A 25,353-nucleotide genomic window follows, 5' to 3' on the forward strand; every position below is an offset into this window, starting at 1 on the left:
ATGCCATTCCAGTCGGTGCTGCTCAGCAGCATCCCCCCGGGCACGCTGACGCCGCTCAAGGACCTGCTGAGGGGCCGGGGCGCCGTGGCGGCGGCGGCCGCCGAGCCCCAGGCCCGCGCCGGGTGGCCGGCGGCCGACGGCGTCTTCCAGTCCACGCTGCTGCCGGGCGGCGGCGGCGGCGGGGTTGGCGCGGACCTGCTGGAGCTCAGCGAGATCTGGGGCGGCGCCGAGCCGCCGCCGCCGCCGCGGGCCCCGGCGCTGCTGAAGCGGCGGGCGGGCGAACCGCCGGCAGCCGAGCGCCCCGCCAAGGTCCTGCCGCGGCCCGCCCGCCGCGACCGCGTGAGGTGGCCGCAGAGAGGTGGGTGCCGCCGCGCCGCGGGGAGCTTGTGTGCGAGTAACTCGGTGTCCGCGTGGGTGCGGGCTCCCCCGCGTCCGGGAGCGTGTCCGGGTGGTGGCTTTCTGCGCTAAAACATGTTTGTACCATACTCTGACACACACACCCCTCCCCCGCTTTTTAGAGGAACCTCTCCCCTGGTGTTTTTCCCTTTTCCTACTCGCTCTGGCTTTAGCTTTTCTCTCCGTGCGGATGGGATCGACGCTTCGCGGCAGCTGGCAGAGCGGAGAATCGCACTTCAGAAGTAAAGCAAAAGCTGACGCGAGTTACTTCCTACAGCCAGTAGCGAAAGGGGGAAGGTTGGCGGGAGGATTGTCCTGGCTTTGAAATCCTTCTCGGGAAGTCCGCTTGGCTCCCTGTTCTCATCGCTTTTTTTTTCAATGTATTTTCCGATTCTGACTGCTCGGGGTAACGGGAACTCGCAAGCGCTGTGCCCCTTCCCGAGAAGCGTACATTTTGCAGCTGTAGGCCGGTGGGAGAGGCCTCCTTCTGCCTCCCACCGGAGCTGTAAAGGAATTAAGGGTATTTTGCAGAGGGAAGGTGTCCTCCGGTGTAACCATCATGCTGTAACCATCCAGAATGGTTAATTAAACCCAAGGAGATATTGGTTGTTTTGTCCCAGACAGCCATGAACCTTTGTCCGTAATTCTGGATGGAAGGCTTTTCTGAAGTGCAATACTTATGAACCTCCTGTACAAAACTCGTATCCAGGTGCGGGTGGGTGGGTGAGAGCTAGCTGGTTTGTCAGCGTTCATTTTAAGGCGTAATTGCAGAAAAGTAAGCCGAGTGCTCTGTTTTATCTGGCCGGTTGCAGGGTCAGCTGTAAGTTAGCTGTTCTTGCTGGGGGTTTATCCGGTCTGCTCTCAAAAGAACATGCTAGTGTGGAGATTGCATTGCCCTGGTTTTATGATTAGATATTAAAAAGTCTTCCTAAATCTCCTTGCTGCAACTTGAACCCCTTATTACTTTTATTATCCCTACTGCATGTGATAAAAACAAGATTAAGCTGTTATTTTCACAATAAGCAAAAGTTCCTAAACTTTTCTTTCCTTTCTGACACTGGATTTCAATAGGCACACTTTTGCCTGCATTGTTGTACCTCAAATTGATAACTTTTTGACTGGATTTTTAGTTCTGCTGAGGGTTTAGTATTGTCTTAGGTGTTACACCTTAATCCTGAGAAATATCCTTTTGTATATACCTTGAGACCCCTCTGGGTTGGGTTACAAGCATGGCATGTGTATATGGGTATGATTCGGAGGGTGTATTTTTCATGGGCAACTAATGCAAGATAACACCTAATTTGCAGTGAAAAGGGAAAGGTCTTCAAAGGATTCAAAGGATTTCTATATTTTCCAGAATTGCCTTGCACCCAGATTCCTCAAAACACCGCCGTGAAATTGTTAGCAGTAGACCCTCTTGTACTGGAATCTCCTCAGAAGTTCTTCTTGCGTGTGAAACAGAAATTGCAGCAGCAGAAAGGTAGTTGATATTGCTCTTCAGAACACTTCCAAAACTTCCTTGGGATGAGGGTTTCTGTTTGGCTTATGTGCTTTGGCAGTGTGTCGTCCTTCCTCTTCCATTGTAGTCTGCACACAGTCGAAATTGGAGCAAGAGACCTGCAAGTCTGTCTTTTGGGACCTGGAGATGGCATTAGACATTTAAACTGTGGTTCAAGGCTACTGGCTGCTGACCGTGAAGCCATTAGTCCTTTTCACTGCACTGTGTCCTCTGACAAAGCCATTTAACTCTGGGTGGTCTTGTGGTCAAGAGCTCTGTCGCGACTAAATGTAACATTGTGGCATTTGGGTGGGAAGTTATGTGGAAAAATCCTAAACCTCTTATTGCTGGTTCTTTTTTTCCCCTAGTTTTTAATACATAGAGTGAAAAGGTTTGGTTCCATGACAAATTCCCTTATATTTCTTTGTTTGCTTGTTTTCCCCTTGATAATAACCCTGTGTACACTTCTGTCCTCCTATAATTCTGCTGGTAATAGGCAAATGAAGAGAAAAAGATGCATGCCAAAATCTTAGTGTTTTTCAACTTTAAAACTGAACTTAAATGAGCTGAAAACTTAAAAAAAAAAAAAAAAAAAAAGACACTTGTGGTTCCCAATATAGCATCAACATGATTAGAAGTGGAATATTGACATTTGGGAAAAAGGAATTATTCTAGACTTATGGAATTTTTTGTGAAAACAGTCTGCTTTTTGCTCTTCAGAGAAGATTCATTTTAAAAAAGGGTGGGAAGAATGGCAAAGCTGTAATATTAATAGGGATGGTGTGCATTAGCTTAGTTTTTGGGGAAAAGGGGATGGTTAAAATAGTCTTCAACAGCAGAAATATTACACTCATGATGGGGAAAAGCTATTCCAAACAAATCCAGAGAAATGGCTTGCTGTTACTGTTAACAATTGAAATAGGCATTCTTTTTTGAATTGTTATGTTAATCAATAGCAGTTTATTCATATTAAAATAGAATTAAAATTTATGAATATATTTTTACTATTCCTCCAATATCTTCTAATTGCTCTGTGTTTTTTTGTGTATTTTTTTTTTTATGTGCAGATCCAACGTTTTCAAACTCAGTCAAGGAAAATGTTCCTCCTTCCAAAGCTGCAGAAAAGCCATTCGTCAAATCTGCTTTTACAGAGCAGCTCAATAATGCTAATACAGAATATGTGGCCACTGATAAGGACAATCAGGATGATTTGCTCTTGGAACCAATTGATGCTGATGATGAATTGTCTCAAAATACAGTGACTAATACTGTGAATGGAAATTCTCCCCCTTCTGAAAGTGGGGATCCCTTAGAAGAAAGGTGTGGACGTGGAGAAACAAAATGTACTGACTTTCATCAAGAAAGAAGACAATTGCGGCCAAGTAATCAACCAGCTGCTCGTGGAGTAGAAAAGATACTGGAGACTAATTCCCAAAAACCCTCACAGTGCTTATGTAGTATTATGCTCTCTTCTCCTAAAGTCCACATACCAAGGAGGCAAAAACCAAAAGAAGGCTCTAAGGTCTCTCTGGATAAACCTCATACAGATACAACGGCTGGCAAGGGGAACAAAGAGGTGGGAGAACTTAATGCTCTGGGGGCATTAGAGATGCTAAAACTTCCTGTGGGCTGCTTGTAGCTCACAGTTGTGATTTTTTGTTTGTTTGTTTTTCTTTTGTTGTTGTTGTTTTTGACTTGCTAGAAGTCAACATTAAATTACTGAAAGCATTTTTTATAATTTACATTCATGACTTCACTTGCGCATTAGCTTCCGGTTTGATTATGCTTCTCCATAAATGTGTTTAATGGTAATTTTTAATTTCTCTGGTCTGGAGGGTTGTGCCTGAAAACTTTTTCAAGATATACAAGAATTTTTAATTTCTGTTTTGATAATGCTGTGGTGGTAGCTTAATCTAATTTTTAAAAAATGATACGTCTTTAATTTCTTTTTATCACAGAAAAAAATCTGCCTAACCAGTTGGAGAATTAAGGTGATCAGTGGTAACGCTGCAGTATGTGTTGAAGGAAAACGAAAGTAAGAAAAAATTATTTGAGATTTAAATGCAATGTAAAACATGTTGGTTGTCTTTATAGCTTTTATAGCTCAGATTCTGAAAAGTTTAGCATCTTCATCTCATTGAATATCTGTGGTTTTGAGACTTGTGTTTACTGAAATACCTTGGTAACTATTGGAAGCGATTCCACAAAACCATAGGATTATCCAAGTTAGTGGTGTCACAGTTCTGCTGCTTTCTTCCCCTAGCCCCGGGGAACGTGGCCATTTGTTCGCCTCCTAGCCCTTGTGTCAGCACTGACAGCTCTTACAATTTTATTTTATTTTTTAAAACTAAGCTGTCTATCTGCTGACTTGGCAAGCTGAACCGATTTGCTTCGGGGTCTGCAGACTGGCAGAGCTGGTGCAAAGCGGGGTGAGGAACTGAACAGTTGGAGGCTGAGGAGTGGGGTTGGGGGAGAAGGAACCATGGTAGTTCTGGTTTAAATAGCCTTAGGTGGCCATGGAGCTGCACCTTCATGGGACTTAGTCTTTTGTAAATATAAAGTGATGTTATAGTTTAAACTTATTTATTTAAGAAGAGGTGAATTCCTTCACCTGTGCAAGAGGCTGAGTGTGTACATGCAGGGAATTACCAGTTAAATAATTATTTCGAGGTCCAGTCCTGAGATCCTCGGAGCAAAGAGCTTAAGAGGAGCAAAGACAAATGTGTCTTTCTAGTAGCTCCCCCAAACTGTTGCTGACTAGGGCTCGCATCAGCTTCTGCTCCTTCCTTTCACAAAAAGTCTCGGGCTGGAGTTTCGCAGTTGCTTTAGTCGATCTGGACAGATGGCAGACCACCATCGGCCGTGTGTTCTTGCCACATCGTTTGTGCTGGCACTAGAACTCCTACAGCCTCCTGGTGAGCCGTGGCAGTGGCTGATCCAGCTGAAAACTGACTATTTCTTTCTGGTTATGTTTTCGGTCAGATTGTTTTCCTGATCCTATAGATATTTGAATACAAGTGTCAAAACAAAGGAGAGGATGGGAACGTGGTAGCTGTGGATGGGACTGTCCCTTCTGGCAACAGCTTGCACTAAGGTTGCTTGAAGATACTGTGAAAATATAGCCTAGGAGAAGCGTATTCTGCTCTCTTCCTGCTGTTACAGATAGTTGCTTATCTGCTGAAAAGGTAACCCAGAACCTCACTCCACAGCAGTAGTACTGTAAAAGGAAGTAATTCAGTACTCTTACTGAGAGATTTCAAGAGGCTACCTATCCTGTAGCAGGATTTGTAGTAGGAATTGCCATTTGATTCATGGCTCTTTGAAAACAGCTGTTATCTTCCCTTTCCTACTAGCAACATGTTCTGTTTTCATTTTTGATGCTGCATATCTGGTATATGCTACTTACATGTAGTATATATGATCTGCTTTCTAGACTCTCTGAATGGACTTCTGTTAATATTTTGTGAAAAGTTTCAGTCTTTAATATTGTTCTGTAGCTTAAGCTGTTGTAAAATTATGTTTTTAAAAAATCTGTCTGGATTCTCTGTTTTATACTTTAATATTTGGATCCTTTTCTTTTTTCTTCTCATGGAGAAGTCTCTCAATCATTTTTTTTAACAATTCTAATTTTTTGCTTGTATGGAGACTCCTCCTTCAGTTCTTCTTGTCTTTAAATAGGAGGATCAGAAATAAATATAACATTCCTGGGGAGAATATATATTTGAGCTGTATGATGGTACTTTTGTAACTTGGATAGTAGCATCATTGCACTGGTGAGCTGAATGCAGTCCTTCATTTCGTTTCTGTAGTCTGATGTTAAAACTAATGTTCTGTGACAAACACTTGCAGTAGTTGAGATGTTCATTTTGTCTCCTATCCAAGTACTAGATAAACCCAGAATATTTGTTGTCCAAGATGAGACAAAATCTAGTACATCCAGTCAGTATGGCTGATTTAGAGGAACTCTCACATTCCAGCTTCTGTACCTCACTGGTACTTAGTTGCCCCCCAACCCTCTAGCCTTTTATGCACTGGAAAGTCATTCTTACTGAATGTGCGTATTTTTTCAGAGTTAAAACAGTTATATATTTGGGAGAATTATTTCTTTTCTGCATTAATTCTTTCCAATTATGTTCATCTTGCCTAACACCCGTTCCAGGAAGGGGAACGATTTCTGTTTGCTTCAATGAATGCTGAAGCAGGGCATCATTCTGTAGTGCTTTTGAGGCTTTATGCTTCATTCCCTTGCCTATATCACTCATAGACTATGGAACATTGCCGGTCCAATATGGAGTTTTAATATTCTTGTAAATTCTTCCTTCTTTTATGAAAACAGTGTTTTATTTCTTTTCATGTTATCTGTCTTTTCTTAGAGATATGAAAGATCTGCCTTGGCACAGTAATGCAATTGTAGAACGTATAGCACATAACCAAGTTAAAACATCATCTGGCAGTATCTACTTACTACAAGGAAAGATAGATTCTGCTTCAATGAGAAAAGAAGGTAAGACACTTCTTAATGTTACGTAGCGACCTGAGAAGGGTTTTAGAGTTGTGATGGTTTTCTGAAAAGTCGCACATACCGTTCAAGTGAGTGGTTCGTAATATCCTGCCGATTGGACTAAGTGGATATGCAGCACATACTGAAAACCGACCCCGGCATCAGATTTTTAAATACTATCTAATATTAGTTGTTGCTGGCTTTTCTAGGATGGCGTGGGTACAGAGAGAACCTTTTGGTGCTTGAAGATGGCAAATGGGTACATTCTTTTAAAGAAACTGTTTCTTTTTGTCAAGATTGCCTATATGTAATTTTTGGACAGTGTTCTGGTGTTAACACATTTAAATAACACTTAGACCTTTAAATAAGGATTGTATATCGCTGAAAATACAGTAGTGATCATATTCTCTTTGTAGCTTACTGTTCAGTGGTTAACCACTAGCTCAACAAAACTGAATGGAATTTCAATTTGAAGACAGACTTGTTATGGAGACGATGCTTTATTATTTAGTAAATTGAACCATCTTTAGGGTCAGTAGAAATAAGTGGTATGTTGTACCAAATTCTGCAGAACTTCCTGCTTCAGATTGTTTTGAAGCATATGGAATTTTAATGGAAAATAAGTATTACACATAACTTCTCATTTTCTGTTTTCACATGAACTGTGAATTAATTTTAACCAAATTTTCAGAAAGAATTTCCTCTTACCCACCATAAAATTTGCAGCTGGTTTCTAGACTGATGGTGATTTTAATGTGTGCATCACTCTGGTTATGCACCTTCATGAGGGAGAAGACTGAGGGCTGAAGGAATGGTTGGACTGGGATGAATGTGGTGCGTACTGGCCAGTAGCTAAACCCAAATGAGAAATACAGTGAACACTCAACAGAATGTCAGGTTTGGGGGAACAAATCAACACAAGTGGGTTTGCCATTTCCTGATGATTTAAAATCAATAGGTAGCATCTTCTTTTTTTCTCCCCCTTGGAAGATGTTTTTGACCAAAATATAACTTTCTTAATAGATGAAATGACTGAAACTTACTGGTCTGTTAATCAGGCCATACTGAGTGAACAGCAGACCCAGTGATCCTGGCCCTAAAAACATGTGGTGTGCTTTCTGTGAACTTGGCAAATGTGGTGGGATCCAGATAAGTGTGTTTGCTGGAGAATGCCGGAGAAACAGTATCTATATCGTCAGTGAGGCAGCTTGGACTGAGCAAGCTGTATGAATACGGTGGTGCCCGATACTGCAGTTGCTTCAGAAGGCGGCTGTACTCTCCTGCTGGCACTTACTGCACTTGTTTCCTGCCTGCAGAGTTGTAGCTGTGTTTCGTGCTTCACACAAATCCTCTGTCATAGTTCACTAGTATGTGAAAAGAGCTGCTATGTTAGCAGTCATGAGCGACTCTAGGAATGTGAAGATCATCTGTAGCGTAGGTGAAACGGCCGCTTCCTTTGGTACAAGCATGCTGTGTGTGCATGATTGCCGTCCTCTTTAATAGCCTGTATGGGGCATATATGCACTCCTTGCTCTCTCAGGATGCAGCTGTAGCCTTGTTTAATTTTCTCTTATCGCTTGTAGTACTAGGATGAATTTTGATTAAACACCTGACTTGGCTGTTCTGCTTTGAATTTTTGATTAGTTACTCTGCTAAATAAATACATGTACTGGTTTTTATGTTAATGTTCTGAGAAGGAAAAGTGACATCAGGACTTCTGTTCTGAGCAGAGTGGTTCAAGTACTACAGAGTCTTCCCAAATCTAAGAGCTAATGGACTGTGCTGGGTCAGTTCCTCTGATCTACAGGCTAAGCACTTCTGCCATTGCATCCTTCACTCCCAGCTTCCTCCTCCCCTCCCAACCCTATCATAAGGTCAGTGCGGAAAACATTACAGAGCTGGGCAAAGCGGCTCGCATGTCATTCTCTCTAGCAGTCAGTCTAGGCTTCTAGACAGAAGTTGCCCTAAGGGATCATCCTTCTCAAGAACGACTGACAGGAAAGTTTCATGTAAGCTAACGCTTACCCCCAAGTGCTGTGATGATGGAAGTCTTTGTAACCTGTTCTGTAAATTACTTTTAGAGCACGCAGGAAGAGGACTAGACTGCTTTATTCTAGCTAATGGCTTCCTTGGAACTGGAAATACCCTGAACAGATTCAATGTTGGTATATGAAGTCAAAAGAGAAGCTAAGTGAAGAAAGCCAGTGTAGGTAGAGAGGAGAAGAAATGCCACATTAAAATCTAACCTGAGCATTTCCCCAAAGCAGTGGAGCTGGCAGTTGGGAACAGCTGGACTGTCAGCAGTGGCACCGTCAGTTTGTGGACAAAGCTACAGAACTACTTGCCCGTGAAAAATATTTGACTGGTGTGTCCTGCTGCTGCCAGTTACACTTCAAAGCACTGATACACTTAATGAAATGTGTTGCGGTAAGAGCACTGGCTAGGTACTTCCCTGCTTCGGCTTCCTCATAAAAAGTGGGTTTTGGCAGTCTGGGACTCCAAGAATGCTACCAAGCCTGTCTGTGAAGGGACAGTAGAGGCTCTGCACCCGAAAGAGTCTGCTTAACTGCACAGGTGTTGTTGCTGCACAGGTGCTTTCTTTGCTCGACATCCTCCTGCCTCACCTTAGGAAGGTGTTGCACGAAACTCGTGGCGGTGCTTGCTCCATTCCGACCTGCATCTGTGTGATGGCACTTGCTACGCTTTGCCCCGAGCCCCTTCTGATCATAGCAGAGTATTTTATCCAATCCACTAGAGAATGAACAGTACCTGCATTCGAGAAGGAAGTGGTATTCCTAGGGCATTTTAAAGGAACTGAAGGATGAAATAACTAGCGTGTAACCTCTCACTAAAAAATGTTTCGATACCTATGGCCTGAAAGGTGGCTGATGCAAAGCCTTTTAAAAAAGAGAATGTTTCCCAACTTACTTGAAATTAAGGAATGTGGAGTTTGGTGCTCTTATGAGGCAAACCAATAGAAACTGTAATAATGTATGGTATTAGTGAATGTATAGATACTGAGGAATGGAGGAAGGCATCTGCAGCGCTACTATAGAGGGAAGTAAAGCCTCACAAACCTGTAAGACTTCTTTGAAAGGGCCACTGGTCTTTGGGCTTCTAGAAAGGCTTTTGGGAAAATTCCTAAGGAAACAAAGTAGTTGTGTGGTAAGAATGAGGAGTTTCCATGGATTTAAATAAAAATAGAAAACAATGGGAATAAAAAAAAAAAATCTGTTTTTCAAGCGTTGAGAGGTTACTAGTGGAATCCCATAATGATGTGGGCTATTCAGCAGATTTACAAACCGTATAGAAAGTAGCACGAGCAGGGAGGCAGCAACTTGTGCCTAATGTTGCTAAGTTATTCCGGGCGATAAGGGTGAAGGATGGCCGCAAAGCACCTCATAAGACCTTCGGAGTGGGCATTAAAATGGCAGATGAAATTCAGCCTAAATAAATGTAAAGTGATGCATATAGGGGAAAGCCTACTATTACATATAAGATGGTGAGATTCTTGATTCACTGTAAAACCTGAGGAACAAGATTTGGGGGTTTTGATGGATGTTTCCATTGAAATATCAGCTCAATGCTCAGTAGCAGTCAAAACAAATCTGAATATTGGGAATGAATATGAAAGGAACAAAACCAAAACCTGCTCTTGACTATAAAACCTGTGGTACAAAACATCTTGAATATCGGGTGCTATCCTGTCTCCCTTCCTCTCTCTCCTGCCTTCCCCCTCCCTGCCCCCCCCCCCCCCCGCTCTCCACAAAAAGAGACCCTGTTCTCAAAAGGATGTAGAAGTTGGATATGCTCAGAGAAGGATGGTGTGTTTAAAGTTAAGAAAAGGCTTTCGTAGGACAAGGATAAAGTATGCAAAGACCTTTCAGCCTGCAGAACCGAAAACTGGGGAGGAGGTGTGGTAAAAGGCCTATAAAATCCCAAAGGGAATGGGGATTGTGAATAAAGATCAGTTGTGCACTATCTCTTCCAATAGCAATAAAAAAAAAATCAAACAAACCTAGTAGAGGGAAAATGAAAAAATTAACAAAAGGGAAGTTTTTCATGCCATGTGCACTTAATTTGTGGAAATCTTTGCACAGGATCTTGTGCATGTTAAAGTTTTACATGAGTTCAGTTGGAAACTGGACGATTTCCTAGAAGACCAATTCCTTCTGGGTTATTAAATGCATAGAAATCAGTATTGATTCCACCGTTGGAGGCTGGGAGACTGCTTGGGGAAAGTATCCGTGGATCCCTGTCTTAGTTCGATATTCTTTGGTCTCTGCTGTTAGTATTCTTTCTCTGATGGTGGCTAGATGGACCTTTTGGTTGTGCACCTCATAGACTAGCAGAAGAGTGCCCTTCTCCTTACCCATCCTCCTAGAGGACCTCAGTTTTTGGACCTCTTTGGCGTAGGCTGACGTTAACGGCCTTTCTGCTCCCAGGATTAAAAGGTTATGGTTGTGATTTTGACTCATGTACTTCTTTAACGCTTTCCAATAAATATATCACTTCCTACAATTTCACATACATAGACTGCTATCTTAACCTTATTTTTTAATCATGTGTGGCAGACCCCTCTTGTGGTAGTCTGTGGCTCTGGTGGTCTGAGGGTCAGAGGCTCGTTCGTTAGACGTTCTGAGCAAGCAGTGGTGCAGTGTTGTGGTCGCGCACCCATACGCGTTGGCTCCTCTCCGTGAGAATGTTACATGTTACCCTAATATCAACGGGAGTGTTAAATGCCAAATATCTTGGTCAGAAAGGCTGGCACTCGTGGTGCTTTTCTCCCTTCTCTCTTGCAGCAGAGTATTATGGTATACCTTTGCATCAAGATTTTTTAGGGTGGTTTTCCAGTTCCAGGGACAAAATTAGAGTCATTCTGCTGTCTCTGTGCTACTTGAAGAACTTGCACGTTTACAATATTGTTGCCAAATGCTTTGACTGCGCCTGATACTGCTGCAGTTGTTACTTGGCTAAGTCTCACGAGCCGTCTGTGCCCTCTGGATCGAGCAGCTTCTGAGTCGAAGCAAAATAATATTTTCTTCCTGGTGGAGTTTTCTTGATGTGACAAGTCCTAAACAGCTCAGACCTAACCTTAGCCCTAAAACCTCAGGTTCTCGAGTGTCTTCTAGCGCTCCACAGCCTTCGCTTCGTTGCGTGGGGAAGCCACCCAGTAGTCCAGCCAAATGCACTGGGGAAAATCGTGCTCTCGGTTCCTAGGAAAGTAGAATGCTGTCTCCAAACAGAGAGAGTGTTTTTAATGACTCCTTTGTTCACTTTTCTGTTAAGTATGCTAGTCTCTTAAACTGGAGAAACCTTTTTCTCTCTTGTGTTTAAAGATGTAATGAGTTTCTGAGGTATCTACAAAGTTATAATTTTACTTTATCTTATTTCCACCCTTTTTTGAATACAAGTATTGCCTGGCTATTGTTAACACTACTTTTTTATTTCAAACAGGATTGCCATATCGCTTCATCAAAAGATTTATGTATGGCTTTTCCAAAAAGTGGAAGGAATATGTTGAGGATTTACTTGAGAAAATACGACGGTAATTTCTTTTGAGATTCTGTTTCATTGTGATGCTCTCCTTAGCATTAATTAAATGATACTCTGCTTCTTAAGTATATGAAACTAGAAGGGCATAAAGGTTACAGATGCATGTATGAGAACTATGTTTTAGGCAAATCCTGGTCACCAGTTTGGAAGGATACACTTTTACCAGTCTTCGTTATACTGACTTGTTTTTGCATCACCTAGTTCTGTAGTCTCAGGGCAAGCAGAAGAGTTTAAGGCTTCGCTGGTTTGGTGCTTTGCGCTGTGTCTGTGTGAATACAGCTGCACTGTGCAATTGTGCTTTTGCTGGGATGAGGACAAGACTTCAGATTTTCATGAGCTGACATGTTAAAAGAAGATTGCTTGAGATGTTTACTATATATATATTTTTTAATTTCAAATCATTAGGAAAGAACGTAAGCAAAATAATGATGAGGATGAAAACGAAGAGATCGAAAATGACTCGCTGGATACGAATGTGTTGAAAAATTCAGAAGATTCAGCAGGAGCCCAAAAGAAATCTGAAACTAGAAACACAACTTACGAAGTATTACCAAAGAATGATAAAACCAGTTGTGGGTATTTATACTTCTTTTCTCTGAAAATAAAAATCAGAGGTTTTCTTGAGAGCTGTTTTCCCTAGCAAAAGATATGTAATATCAGTCACCTATTTTGTTCCTATCTTATTAATTAGGCTGTATGGAAGAGAGAACAAACTAATAGTGCTAGGCTTTTTAGTTTGGTTGGTTTTGCTAAGATGTTCACTTAGACCAAGCAATAATCAAGAGCACTGACCGCTACTTAGTTATTTTCTGGTTTGCTGATGTACAGTGTCTGCAAAAACAGTTTTGTGGCTCTTCTGAGGAATAAACCTGGGAAAGAGGCAGGAGTCTGGTTTGGTCCATTGCAGTGGAAAGGCCAGGACTTCAAAGGCGTTTATTCTGACAGCAGACTTGGCTTAAGGGCTCCATCCTTGGGAGTCCTCTCCCATGCTGCCCCTTTTTTGGCAGGCTTAGTTTTAACACTGATTAGTTCCTTGAGCTGGTTTATTTTATGGCTTCTCAGTTTTTCTGCCACCGTTGAGGAATAGCAAGTGATAGTGAGCACTGGGGATGAGCAGAACGGGTTATGAGAAATTCCTTAAATTGGCTTTATTTCCAAAGGAAGTGGTTGTAAAGCCATAACCTAATGATCAACATGCCTTTTCCTTGCCTTGTAGCGCAAGCCTGGTTTTCTTTAAGGACACTAATTGTTTTTAACTTTGACTTTGTTTTAATATCTTGTCATCATATCTTGAAGCTCCAACAGGGCTTCAGTCAGATTTCATCAGATTATCTGTTAATACTCTAATCAGATTTTCTTGATAATACTAAAAAAAGCTGTTTTTCTCTCGTTACCGTGAGGATTTGTTCAGTGTGATAACTTTTCATATCATTTTGCTTTCCTGTATGATTTTTAGATTATTCATAACTTTCTAAACCATGTAAAAATTGAAGCTTCATGAAGTATAAACTTTATTGCTGTCAAAATTATTACTTCAGTCATATTAAGCTATGCATATTTCTAACCTGAACACTTTTAAAAGAACATTATTACTTTGTGGTAAGTTCTCTATTTCCATGCAGTCAGTGCAAATGAACTTGGTTTATACACAGTATTATTCCTAGGCTTGGGAAGTCTGTAAAGATGAATTTTCAGTACAATATTCGGGGCAAAATTATATTTCTTGTTGCTTTTTTTTTTCCTTTTTTTTTCCCCCTCTAGATACGACACCAAAGCACAGTTCTGTATCAGATGACCAAAACAGAATTTACACTCGTAGTGGTCGTCTTGTTAAACCACCATTAAATTTCTGGTGCGGACAACGTGAGTTTGTTGATCAGAAACTAAATGTTACTATAGAAGAAGGTGGAATAGATTATTTGAGCATGGTAAGATTCCTTTGTGCGTTGTTACCTAGTGGTTTCAATTTGTTTCTTGAGGTGCCTATTTAAAAAACAACAAAAAAAAACCATGCTCTGGATCTAAAAGGCCTTGATCTCTTCAATGAAAACTTTTATGTTTCCTGGACTAATTCCAAAGACAGTTACTCGAGGCCTGGGACGGCCTAGTAAATTAGAGCTCTTAAGTTCAAGTCTCTGTTTTGCCATAAATATCTTGAATAAACTTGGGTACATATATAACTGACTGAAACAGTCCAGTTCTTATAAGTGCCTAAAGATGCGGGAACTCTTTAAAACATAAAAAAAATAAAAATAAACCAAAAATATAGAGCCTCAATCTTTATATTATCAGTTGTTGTCTGTCAGGTGGGGTTAACAGGAAATTGCTCGTTGGAAAATGAGGGTTTTGGAAAGATAAGTATATCAAACAAGAAGTTGCACATAGGTACAGAGGTAACTAAGTAAAATTTCTCTGTGAGCTTGGAATGCTGATTCCCCACTGTCACGTTTAGTCGCACAGGGGATGTCAGCGCGGCGGGTGGGTTTCCTTGTTAACCTGTACCGTTCTCGCTTCTGCCCTTTCTGCGTACGTCTCCACGTTCATTAGGACCAAGCATTTCCTCGTTTCTAAAAACCATCTGCGATCTGATCTGTGTAGATCACTCCAGCTTTGATTGCCCTTCCTGATTTATTATGACACTTTAAGCAAGTCTGATAACACTCTGATAACGAGTGAAGGAAAGCAGCATCGTTTGTAGTGGTTGTGCGTGGGGCTGTTGTCTTTTCGTTACGATTACTTGGCCTTTCAGAACGGGGAGTGGGCTAACACTTGCGATCGGTGAAGATTTATATCTGGTTTACCACCATCTCGCAGGTCTAAGCCTTGAGATTTTAACCTGCTTTTTAGAGTATATAAATTTAAAGGGAATCTGGCTAACTTGCTTTGGTCGCGTGCATGTGTGTAAGCATCAATGTTTATCAAATAGTAGATATTGGGCTGTGTAGGTGACTTTTAAATCTGTCCATCCTGTAAACATTTGGCTTTTTCAGAGCTGGCATCAGTAGGCTTGATATGTGATCTCTAGTAGAAGTTTAGATTAATTGTTTTATTTTGAAGATGTATGGTAATGAACAATCCAAAAGAAAAACCAGTTCCTTCCTTCAGAAGAACAACAGAAAGGAATCAGTGAAGACAGGGGAAGAAAAAACAAAAAGCCAAAATAAAGGTAAAAAACTTGTAATTTTACAAGTTACTGACTGGATTTGATGTGATTATGAATTTGTTGCTGGTGTAGTATGGTGATGTCCTGTTAATGTTAAAAAAAAAAAAAAATTAAGTAAATCTTTAATGGTCAGTTGATTTCCCCCCCCCCCAAATAATTATTAGACTAGTATTAATGCTTAGTTTTACAGCCCAGAATATAAATTATGTTTGTAAATCCCTTCTTTATTTACATAATAGGAATAAGCAGATTTTCTTTCGAGAAACTGAAGTGAAAAGATTGTGCTTTTTTGGAAGTTTCTACTCCTGTACTTTGGATCTCTAAACAAAGTTGTTACACGTGACTTAAGAGAGCCTGACGAAAAGTGCAGTTGACCAGTCTGGCTATCGGTGTGGCTTCACTTTTCAAGTTGGATGAATTAAAAGAATTGAAATGCCTCTATGGGCAAAAAGTGTGTTAACAGAGTTGTAGAACCTCCATTAAAAATAAAACTTGGGAAACAATAACACCCTGAGATCAGTCAAAATAGAAAACAGAACTCTAAAGTTCCCTGCAGGAAATCTCTGTGTACAGCAAATAAAGCTTTTAGAAAGTTAGCCCTAAATAAAGTTAGAACAGCTTAAACTGAATTTGTATTCAACCTCAAAGTCGTAGCATTTTTGCAACATTTTCTGTTTACCATTTTATTTTGTATCTGCTCAATACTTTCATGTTCCCTTGTGTAGCCTTGATAATCCTCGTTCTGCTAGTGGCTTGGAAGCAGGCTGTCGGCAGGGAACGCGCTGCAGCCCACAGCAGGGTGTTCGCCGGCTGCCTGAGAGCACGAGAGCCACTTACGTTACTGTATTTGATAATACTGGTGTAATCTCTTTCAGGGAAGAACAGTGAAAAAAGAGCAAGCTCCAAAAAAGAGACCAAGTCCACTGGAAACAAAGGGGCCAGACACTATATTTCGGATGATGATGAAGGAGATAGTGCAACTAGTATTAATAAAATCAAAGCACAGGTTTCTGTTAAGTTGACTCCCTTAAATACTGAAAGACTAAGCAACCAAAAACATAATAGCAGAACCACAGGAATGAGAGAGGAAAAGAAAGGGGGAGAAAGTGCAGAATTGGCTGTGCATAAGCAGTCTTGCAAGTACTCTTTAAGGTCAGCTAAACAACTTTTCCAAGACAAGAATTCAACAGAAGAATCGCCAAGCGAAGATGAGGAAGGGGAATCCAGTGAAGATATCCCACTGTCTGTCAAAAGGATAACTAAACCTTTATTGCAGAGAGAGACTCACAATTTCAGACCTTCCTCTGATGCGGGAAGGTCACAGGAGGATGCAAACAAGGTGCGAAGTGAACAAAGGACAGTAAAACTCTCCACTGCCTCCCACAGCGTGCAGTTACGGTTACGCGTGCCTGAATGTAACGATGGCTCTTCGGATGCGATTGCAGAGAAAACACCTTCTACTGGCTCCAGCAGCTCTTCCCTCCCTGGCAGGGCAATGAGGACAAGGAGCAGAATCAACCCTCCAAAGTATGTGTTTGAATCTGAAAGCGAGCTTGAAACGAGTGAGGAGAGATTTCAAGTAAAAGAAAAGAAATCCAAAGTATCTGGCAAAAAAACAAACTGTACAGTTGCTAATACTGGCAAATCTTCAGCAGCAAAATCAAGAGAACCTGAGAGAGAAAAGGTCCAGAAATCTCTAGATTTTTTTCCAAGGACCACAGATGACTGGACTGAAAAGGAGTTACAGAAGCTATACAGGCAAGTAGTTACCCTTTTCATTACGGGGCAAAATTTCCTTTGGACATCAGGAAGGATAATATACCTGAATTTTTAGACTATCTTTCAAATTTGGATTTTTCAGGGTTTTGATTTTCAGATTCATTCTCTTTCACATTATTTTTAAAGGTTTACTTTGTTTTAATTCCCTTTTAAAAAATTGTTAACAAATTTTTAAAAATAAAGGACACTGAGTATTTTGTGAGATAACAACAGATATGTGAGTCCGCGCCAGCCCCAGCTACCTTCGTTAGCATGAAGAGGAACACAACCAATAGCCAGAAATTCATGGATCAGTACTCCTCCACCTGCTTTCCAAAAACACGTGCATATTTTTTCTGAAAGTGATAGACATTCCCATAAGTAAAATTGAAAAAGCATGAAGAAATGAATAATACAGTAAAAGTATTGATATTTATGATTTAGACAGCAAAAGTCAGAGGTAGTAATGTAGCAAGATGTTAGGGAAAATGTGTTTATGTATTTAAAAATTAAACACATAAAAAGATGTTCAAATTTCATAAAGGTGCCACTAACCACAAGAATGTTTAATTAATGTACTGTGGCACTACCTAAACCAGCTCCCGGGCAGCATTTAATAGAGGCATTAATAAAACTACAACGTTTGTTTTTTTTTCTTTTAGATTAGAAACCCGAAAGGGCGTGAGCTCATGTCTCAGTGAAAAATATGTAACTGCTGCAAATAAGAAATTTCTCTTGAAACTGAGACATTGGCATAAATTGTTCATATACATTTTTGCACACTGCAAAGTCTCTGGACAACACCCCAGAGACAAGAGTCTCTACACACAGTGTAGCGTCCTTTCCAGGAAGGACCGTGTGCGCCCGGGGGTTTTAACTCGGCAGCACTGCGCAGGTTCTTCCGGATGAGGACGACTGTGGTGTTGTGCTCTTGGCAGGGCTGTTGCTGCTTTTCCGAAACACAAGAACGGTTTCTGGGTGGAGGTGGCGATGGCCGTGGGGTCGCGCTCTGCTGAGGAATGCCACCAGAAATACGTGGAGGAGCAACAGGCAAAAGGTTCCAAAACATGCGCCGCAAAGACGACCGCTTCAGGGAAACCAGAGAAGAAAGGTACCTCTCAGTTCCGGCTATCTTTTTTGTCTTTAAATAATTTTAAATTGTGTGTGTGTGTGTATAAATATGTATATATATGTATACACACACACAATATATATATGTGTGTGTGTCTATGGAGATTGTGTGTGTGTGTATATGTATATATATTATATACACACATTATATATATATACACACATACACACATTTATGCTTATGCATATTATATCTATTTAAAAATAAATAAATAGATTCCATGCTTTACAGCATTTGGATCGGAGTCCTGTAACGAAGGAAGTTACCTTCGGTAGTACAAAGGTGTGTTGCAGAGCGTGGAGGATGCCATAAATGAGAAAAGCAGTAGCTGGAAGAGAAGAGAGTTTAGAATTTTCTAGTTTTTGGCACTACGGGAAGATTTGAAGTGGCTTTACCACTTAAGGAAAAAGAGCTATCTTGAGGAATACTTGGAGGCCTAGTAGGTAATTAACTTCTTGCAGTGCTATCCATCTAGAAAGGATGATGGGGTGCTTGGATGCACAAGCGCAATGTGGAATAAGAACAGTGAGATTATGTTCTTTCATATTTGGCAGGGATGTGACTGTTGCTGTTATTTTCTGTCCAGTTCTGAAGTCAGAAATTCATCCTTAAGGATAGCAAGTGTGCCAAGTCAATCCACTTAACTAACAAAGAGAGGGTTACGGTGACTTTATCAGCCAGTAAGTGCTTAGAGGAGAAAAGCTATTTGATGACAATCAACTCTTCTAGTTGACAAAAATATGCCATCACTCGGCCTTTGGAAGTTGAAGCTTTAACTCTTCTACAATTATGGCTGAAGGTAATTTTGGTAATCTTTCCCAACGGTTAAAATTTTGCTTCAGTCTCCTTTTATTGAAAACTTTAAAATCAAAGTTTTCTCTGTCCAAAAGAGATGATCTAGGTTACCCAGTTATTGGACTTTTAAGGACAGGGAAATCTACTGTGATCATCTCGTCCATCCTGCGTAACAGAAGCTGCAGAACTTGTAGCACAGAAGTTAACAAAGTCCTTTCTTCCCTTCAAGTAGATCTATAGCTCGTGATTGAGGTGAGGCAGGTGGGTTAAGGTTTGCGAAGGGTAAAGCCTTCGCAGAGCTGTGAACGCTTACGTCTAAAATCAGCGTTCCACAAACCTTGCGTCAAGAATGCTAAATCTGCCCGTATCTGTGCGGCAGAGCTCCGCTTGTGAACTGCGCTTTGTGCCTCTTGACCCAGGTGATAAATCTCCATGTCTTTTGTCTTTGATACCCAGATGCATGAGTGATTCTGTTAAAATGCTAATAAAATAGCTGATATATAATATTTGCAATGGCTCTGTAAGGCTCTGGAGTAAGCTTCTGCAATACATCTTAATCAGAAATTTTCTTCTGAAAGCATAAATTTATCTAGAAATTCAGAGGGGCTATAAGAAACCTCCTCCGATGAGAGAGACTGAATTTTGTGTCTCGAGCATTGATTATAATTGATTAGTTTGAAATCCATGCTACATAATTAGTGTCTTTGAACAATTAATACATTTTGATTAATGTAGATAAGAAAGAACCAGTTATGGTAACTGCTAAAGTGGGAACCTTCAAAAGAAAGCAGCAGATGAGAGATTTCCTGGACCATATGCCAAAGGAGAACCATGATGATATTTTCTCTGCAACACCCTTTCAAAATAGAAGAGTAAAGGTAATCTGAAAAATGTGTATATATGCACGGGCTTTTCTGACTGTTATTTCAATATAATCACTGCATTACAAAAGTCTGCTGGTTCAGTTCCATCAATAAATTTTTTTTTTTCTTGTGATTTTTGGGGAAAGAGGCTTGTTTCCTTGATTAGTTTTTGCAGTAGTTTTGATTGCTGGCAGTGAGAATGTGTGGAAGGTGACTTCTGCAGACAAGTATTACTGCTTAATGGATATGTGGAAAGGAGTCTGTGGCAGGGGCGTCCTTTCCGTCTCTGCGAGTGCAGGAGAAACTTCACGATGCAGAGTGGTACCACTGTTTTGGGGGGGAGGTTATTGGATACTTAGGCTGCGGATGCTTTTTAAAGTCATGCTCTTACCTATACAGACCTTAACAGGTTTCAGATTTAAACGCAGTTGCCTCCTGCTGTTGGCGGGGGGAAGGGGGAGGTTTCTGTGGGAGCGCTGCTGCCCTCTCGCTCTGCACCTTGCACGTTGTTTATTCACCGACTCTCCTGGGTGTTGGCTTGAGAAGCCTTTGCCGAGGGCTGCCTGCGCTTCTTGTTCTGGCATGCGGCCAGAAAGAGAGTAACACAGTGGCTCATTGAAAAGTGCTAATTAATTTAAACGGTGGTAACGTGATTGCTTTCTATAAACTCCAGTGTGCTACGGAAAAGTCCCCGTAACCAATACATGCAGATTGGCTACCAAAGAATCAATGCGTCTGTGTCCAAGACATCTTGGTTTTGCAGAGGGATTCTCCGGGAGACTCCTCTTTTGCTGGGATACAATTGCAGTCAGTCACCTGAAAGAACTCGCCATCTCCCTGCCCCCGGGTTCAAATTCATTTTGCCTAGCTTGATCTGTGCCAAAACACTAGGCTCCTCCTGTAGCACATGGTGAGGGAGATACCTCCAGAGGGAACCTGTACACTTAGAAGTGATGAGGAGCCTCCTGTTTCATGAACTAGTCCAGCCCCTCCGTGAGCCCACGTAGACTTTTGGCAACTGCAGTCTCCTGTGGCAGATTCCAGGTTTCATTATCTGCTGTGTGAGGAACCGTCGTCCTCTCTTTGATCTCAACTTGCCATCTGCTAACCCTTGATGCCAGTCAGCCCCCCCTTTCTCCCAGGACCCACTGTCCTGTTTCTTTTGCAGAAGTCATTCTGTACTTCTGATCATGTACGTTGCTTTCCCTCTTTGAGTCTTTCCAGTTCTTCTACATCTTCTCAAAATGAAAGGGCCAGAAGTTCACTGGGTGACTCTGAAATCCTCTTCCTGATTAGTAATGGTCAACTCCGAGCCTGTAATTTTAATCTGAAGTTATTTTCTGAACATGTAGTAGCAGCCAGAAAAGGTCAGCAAAATGCTGGGCATCAACAAGAAGAGTATTAAGAACAAGGCAGAGGCATCATTTGGCTGCCATGTGAGGTCCTCGTGTACCTGCCTTCTGAGTACTCTGCAGTTCTGCTCTCTGCCCCTCCAGGGGGGCATAGTGGAGTCCAAAAAAAGGCAACTGAAGTCATCGAGGGAATGGAGCAGCTGCCTGTTGAGGAGAGGTCGGGGACTCCTCACTTTGGAGAAGAGAAAGCTGGGGAAGAGGGATATAAGCAAGGTTCACAAAATCATGAAGAGTGTTTGCTATTGCCGCTGTCAGAGACAGAACTGTCAGAAGCCTCTTGAGCAGATTTTTGCTAAAAGCACGAGTTATTGACTGTTCTGATGTGGCTTTATAGTTGCCAACGTTCCGGGGAAGCCAAGAGGATGACGAGGACGACTTTGCACTTACGGACAACAACCCAGTGACGCCTTCCTCCGCTCTCTTCCCTCTGGTGAAGACCCCTCAGTGTGAGCACATCAGCCCTGGTATGCTGGGATCTATCAACAGGTAGGAACTCCACACTGCCAGTCCTTCCAAGCTTCCTCGTTAGCCCTTCTTCCAAAAGGAACCAAACTGGTTTTTGTAAAACTGCAGCAAGAAGCCATTTTTTCCTGCCTATCTTCTTGCGTTGTTCTATTTCTCCCTCTTTCAAATACATTCTACTGGCAGCTATTAGCTTAAAAACTTTACAGTTCCTGTCCTCTTCTGACTAACGGGATTAAAATTCCTGGGCTTGCAAGGTTAACTTACAGACTTCAGATCTCCTGCCGATTCAGATCGTGACCTGGGAAAAGGAGAGCTAAATCTTTAACTTAAGAAGATACAGACTGTAGTTTATTTGGATTATAAAGGAGTGAAGATGTTGCAAAGTCAGTGCCCACGTTTTCTTTCTGATTTAGAGTGGTGACACAGGAAGTAGAATGGGTGAATTCTAAAGTGTTTAAATAAAAATTCAGCGTTTGGAAGATTTTAATTCAGTTGCTTTTTGTGTCTGAAATCTGGTCAAGTTAGAAATAGTACAAATATGCTATCATCATTTTCCTTTCTCATTTTCCCTGAGGTTTTTTGTCTTTTTCTGAGGAAGGTGTAGTCACTTTTGGAAATGAGATACTAGTTTACCTCCAGGCTTAGAGCATGCATCGTAAATCCTGCGGTCGCTTAAGCATTTGTTTAGAGAAAGCTCTTCCATTCAACAGTGTGCAAAACTGAGTATGAACATCCAAAAAATTCTCAGTTCCATGTCCTTTTACACTCAGAGAGGCTGGTGATTTGGGCTTCAGGCTTGGCAGAGGTTTCTCTGCTCATTGTGAATATTAAATCTGCTGAGCCCAGTTGCTTCAGGCTTTATTGAAACAAACTTGAATCTTCTTTAGTGAAAAATAAGTGGCAGTTTATCCAATGTGCAAGGAATTAACATCTTTGGTGAGGACAAAGCTTTTTCTCTGATACTTGCATTAAGAATTATAGCGTGTGCTCTAATCGATCACTTCTGTGTTGAGGTATTTTCCCCAAACTATTATTACGTTTGTGAATTGAGCATCAATGGTTCTTAATGACCACGCTAATTTTCTTCCTGAATTAGAACCGTGTGAATAACGGCTGTAATTCTATCCAGCAGCTTCCCTAAACAAGGCACGCTGGTAATGCGAACTTGCTTGTGTTTACAGGAATGATTATGATAGGCACGTGTTCAGGATGCAGAAGAAAACACAGGGCAGCAAAGGGGCCTGGGACAACGTCAGGAAGAAAGCGGTAACGCTGTTTTGCTTGATCTTTTGCTAGTTCCTGCTGTAGCAGTGCAAAGTTTCGCTGAACAGCAGGCAAAGGAATCACAGGATTAGAGACGTGTCTGTATTCGAGAAGGAAAAGGGGCCACACACACCCCTGCCCCCCACCCCCCCTCCTGCCAGGAGCTACTTACTGATACGGTTAAGTATAAAAGCAGTTAGTTACAACCCCTGAAAAAGACAATGAATTTGATCCTCAGGCGCATGAAGTTACCGTTACAGTAACGGTGCAGTTGGATAGGGAGCGACTCCTCACCTTCCACCACATACTCCATGATTCCATGTCTTGATGTATTTGTTCCTTCAGTATCCTGGATTTAGTAATTCTCCTGGTTTTTGAGGTATTATTTCCTCCCAAAACATTATTATATTTCTTAAATGAGCAGCAGTGTTGTTTTTCTGTGAAAAGCTGAGTTCTGAAAGCAGACAAATGGCCCGTGCTTCTAGTTTAGTAAAAGATTTTATGGTAGTCAAACAGTTTACACGTTCAGTGAAAATGCAGTATAGCAACAGGACAACTTCAAGCTGTTGTGATACCAGGTCTTTGCCTGTTCCTTCCTCCTCCCCCCGCGTTGTTTTGACGTTCGTGTTGTGTTGCTGCTGTACCAGCTGTATGAGCGTAGCCTTTCTTTCCTTTTCCTCAGGCTGCAGCTGTAGCTGCTACACCAGCGTCGTGCAGAGCCACCAAGTTCACGTTTGATAAAAGTAAGCGCTTCTTGTTTCCCGTCTTCATTTCTTGCTTACTCACTTATTTTCAAATCACTGGTACGTCCATTGATCTGTGGGTGTCCACAACCTTTCATCTGAGATTTTTTCAGCAGTCTCGGTTTCTCTTAAGCATCTTGGCTTTTTGGAATTGCTGTAACTGCTTTTTAAATTCCGGGCCCTTAACTCGAGGCACATCGTACATACATTAACGATCTCGCCACTGTTTTTCTTATTGCAGAAGCGCAGCAGGCCGCCGTTGTAGGGCAGCTCTTTGTACCCACGGCAGCAGAGTCATCAGAAGAAGAGGAGGAAGATTCCTATTTTTCTGCGTAATCAAATTCCTGGATTTTAGTAGTTGAACAGATGATACACAACCCCTCTCGCAAAACAAAGTTAAAATGAAGGCCCTGAGCCACCCCGCTGACCTGGTATTCTTATGGTCTACGTTAGTTCACGTTGGCAATCTCGGTCTGCAGAGTTTTTATGGTGTTAAAATGCATCTGGTCTTACTGCCCCGTCAGTGATGGTGCTTGTAATTTTTCATGTGTATGAAATGGCAGTTTCTTTCCTAGGCTCCTCCTTTCCTCTGCTCAGTATTTCCTGGGGAAAGGGGCAAGGGAAAAATGTGTCCATATACCAATTACTGGCAAAGGTTATGATTGTTTCATTTTAAGGTAAAATAACTTTTAGCAATACTGCTGTACAATAAATGTATAATAGTACAGTTTGTAACTAATTGGACTTGCCTTTTATTTTCCTTTATTGAGAATTAATTTGAATCTTTTACATTTCCTTAATGTAATAAAAAGGTACTAAGTATCTGACAGCAGTTTCATGAATATGTAGAGAAATATCTGAAGTTGAAAATTTTAAGGCACTGCCTTGTAAACATATATTTTTTAAAATTACAGTTCCTACCAACTGTAAGCTATGTCAAATACTCTGAGCAGTAATATGAAAGAAGAAAGTTTTGAGCATGTATTTTATTGGTTAAATTGTGGATATGAAAAAACTCCTTTGTCGTCTTTCTGTGGGAAGGGGCAGCGCCGGCCGCAAGTCACCCAAGCGGTTTTGACCTTTCAAGCGCGTAAGGTTAGCTGAAACCTCGGTTTAGAGGAAAACCTTTCCGTGGGAGCTGCTGCTGTCGCTTTCCTCCTGCTGGGAGGCCAAATCAGACTTTGGGGTCACAGGTTTGTTACTGGGGAACGATAATGTCGGAATAATCCCCTGGGTGAAGGGCTGCTCCAGCCCCAGCTGCGGTTGGGGAAAGCCGTGGAGGGGCTCGGAGCTGTTTCATCAGGGGCTTAGCTAATGCAAAGCCGAGGGGTAGGAGAGGGCCCGGAGGCACAAATTAAGAGGGGCCTTAAAACAACTTACATCATAGGTCTTTCTTTAGAAACTGAGAGATCAAACGCCACCACAGTGTTCTGTGAAATGCGTCATGTAAATTAAGGCTATAACGTTATGCATCTCTAAGGCAGCGCTGCAGGGGAGGGGAACCGAGATTAGGAAACGGGCTGCAGTCGCGTGTAGCGGGACGGCTGTGGCTATGGGGAGCAAGAGGAGGCCGCGTTCCTTCGGGGGGGGGAACCCTGACACCAAACGCAGAGAAAACCGCTCTGATGTTACGACAGTAACTTGCGAGAGTGACGTTGCGGTTGAACAGCAGTTTGCAAAACCTGCGCTCAGCTCTGCACTACCCTGTTGCTTTGCTGCTGTAGTCGAGGGTGAGGGTTCCCCCCCCCCAATACTTTAGCAGCTACTGGTGCAGGAGCGGGGGAACCATTACACTCGTCCTGCGCAGG

General features: G+C 41.8%; 1 protein-coding gene across 1 annotated transcript; it reads left to right on the forward strand.

The window, feature by feature from the left end:
- On the forward strand, nucleotides 1-24,579 carry MIS18BP1 (MIS18 binding protein 1). Its single transcript, XM_067295714.1, has 16 exons — nucleotides 1-358; nucleotides 1,754-1,876; nucleotides 2,962-3,470; nucleotides 3,853-3,929; nucleotides 6,268-6,398; nucleotides 11,853-11,943; nucleotides 12,357-12,523; nucleotides 13,713-13,879; nucleotides 15,009-15,117; nucleotides 15,990-16,872; nucleotides 17,811-17,983; nucleotides 19,535-19,677; nucleotides 21,409-21,560; nucleotides 22,721-22,805; nucleotides 23,485-23,545; nucleotides 23,787-24,579. Exons 1-16 carry the CDS (start codon nucleotides 1-3, stop codon nucleotides 23,879-23,881), a joined length of 3,324 nt encoding a protein of 1,107 aa, XP_067151815.1. The 3' UTR covers nucleotides 23,882-24,579.
- The last annotated feature ends 774 nt before the right edge of the window (nucleotides 24,580-25,353 follow it).

This window comes from Apteryx mantelli, chromosome 4 (genome assembly GCF_036417845.1).
Source record: "Apteryx mantelli isolate bAptMan1 chromosome 4, bAptMan1.hap1, whole genome shotgun sequence".
NCBI classification, from domain to species: Eukaryota; Metazoa; Chordata; class Aves; order Apterygiformes; family Apterygidae; genus Apteryx; species Apteryx mantelli.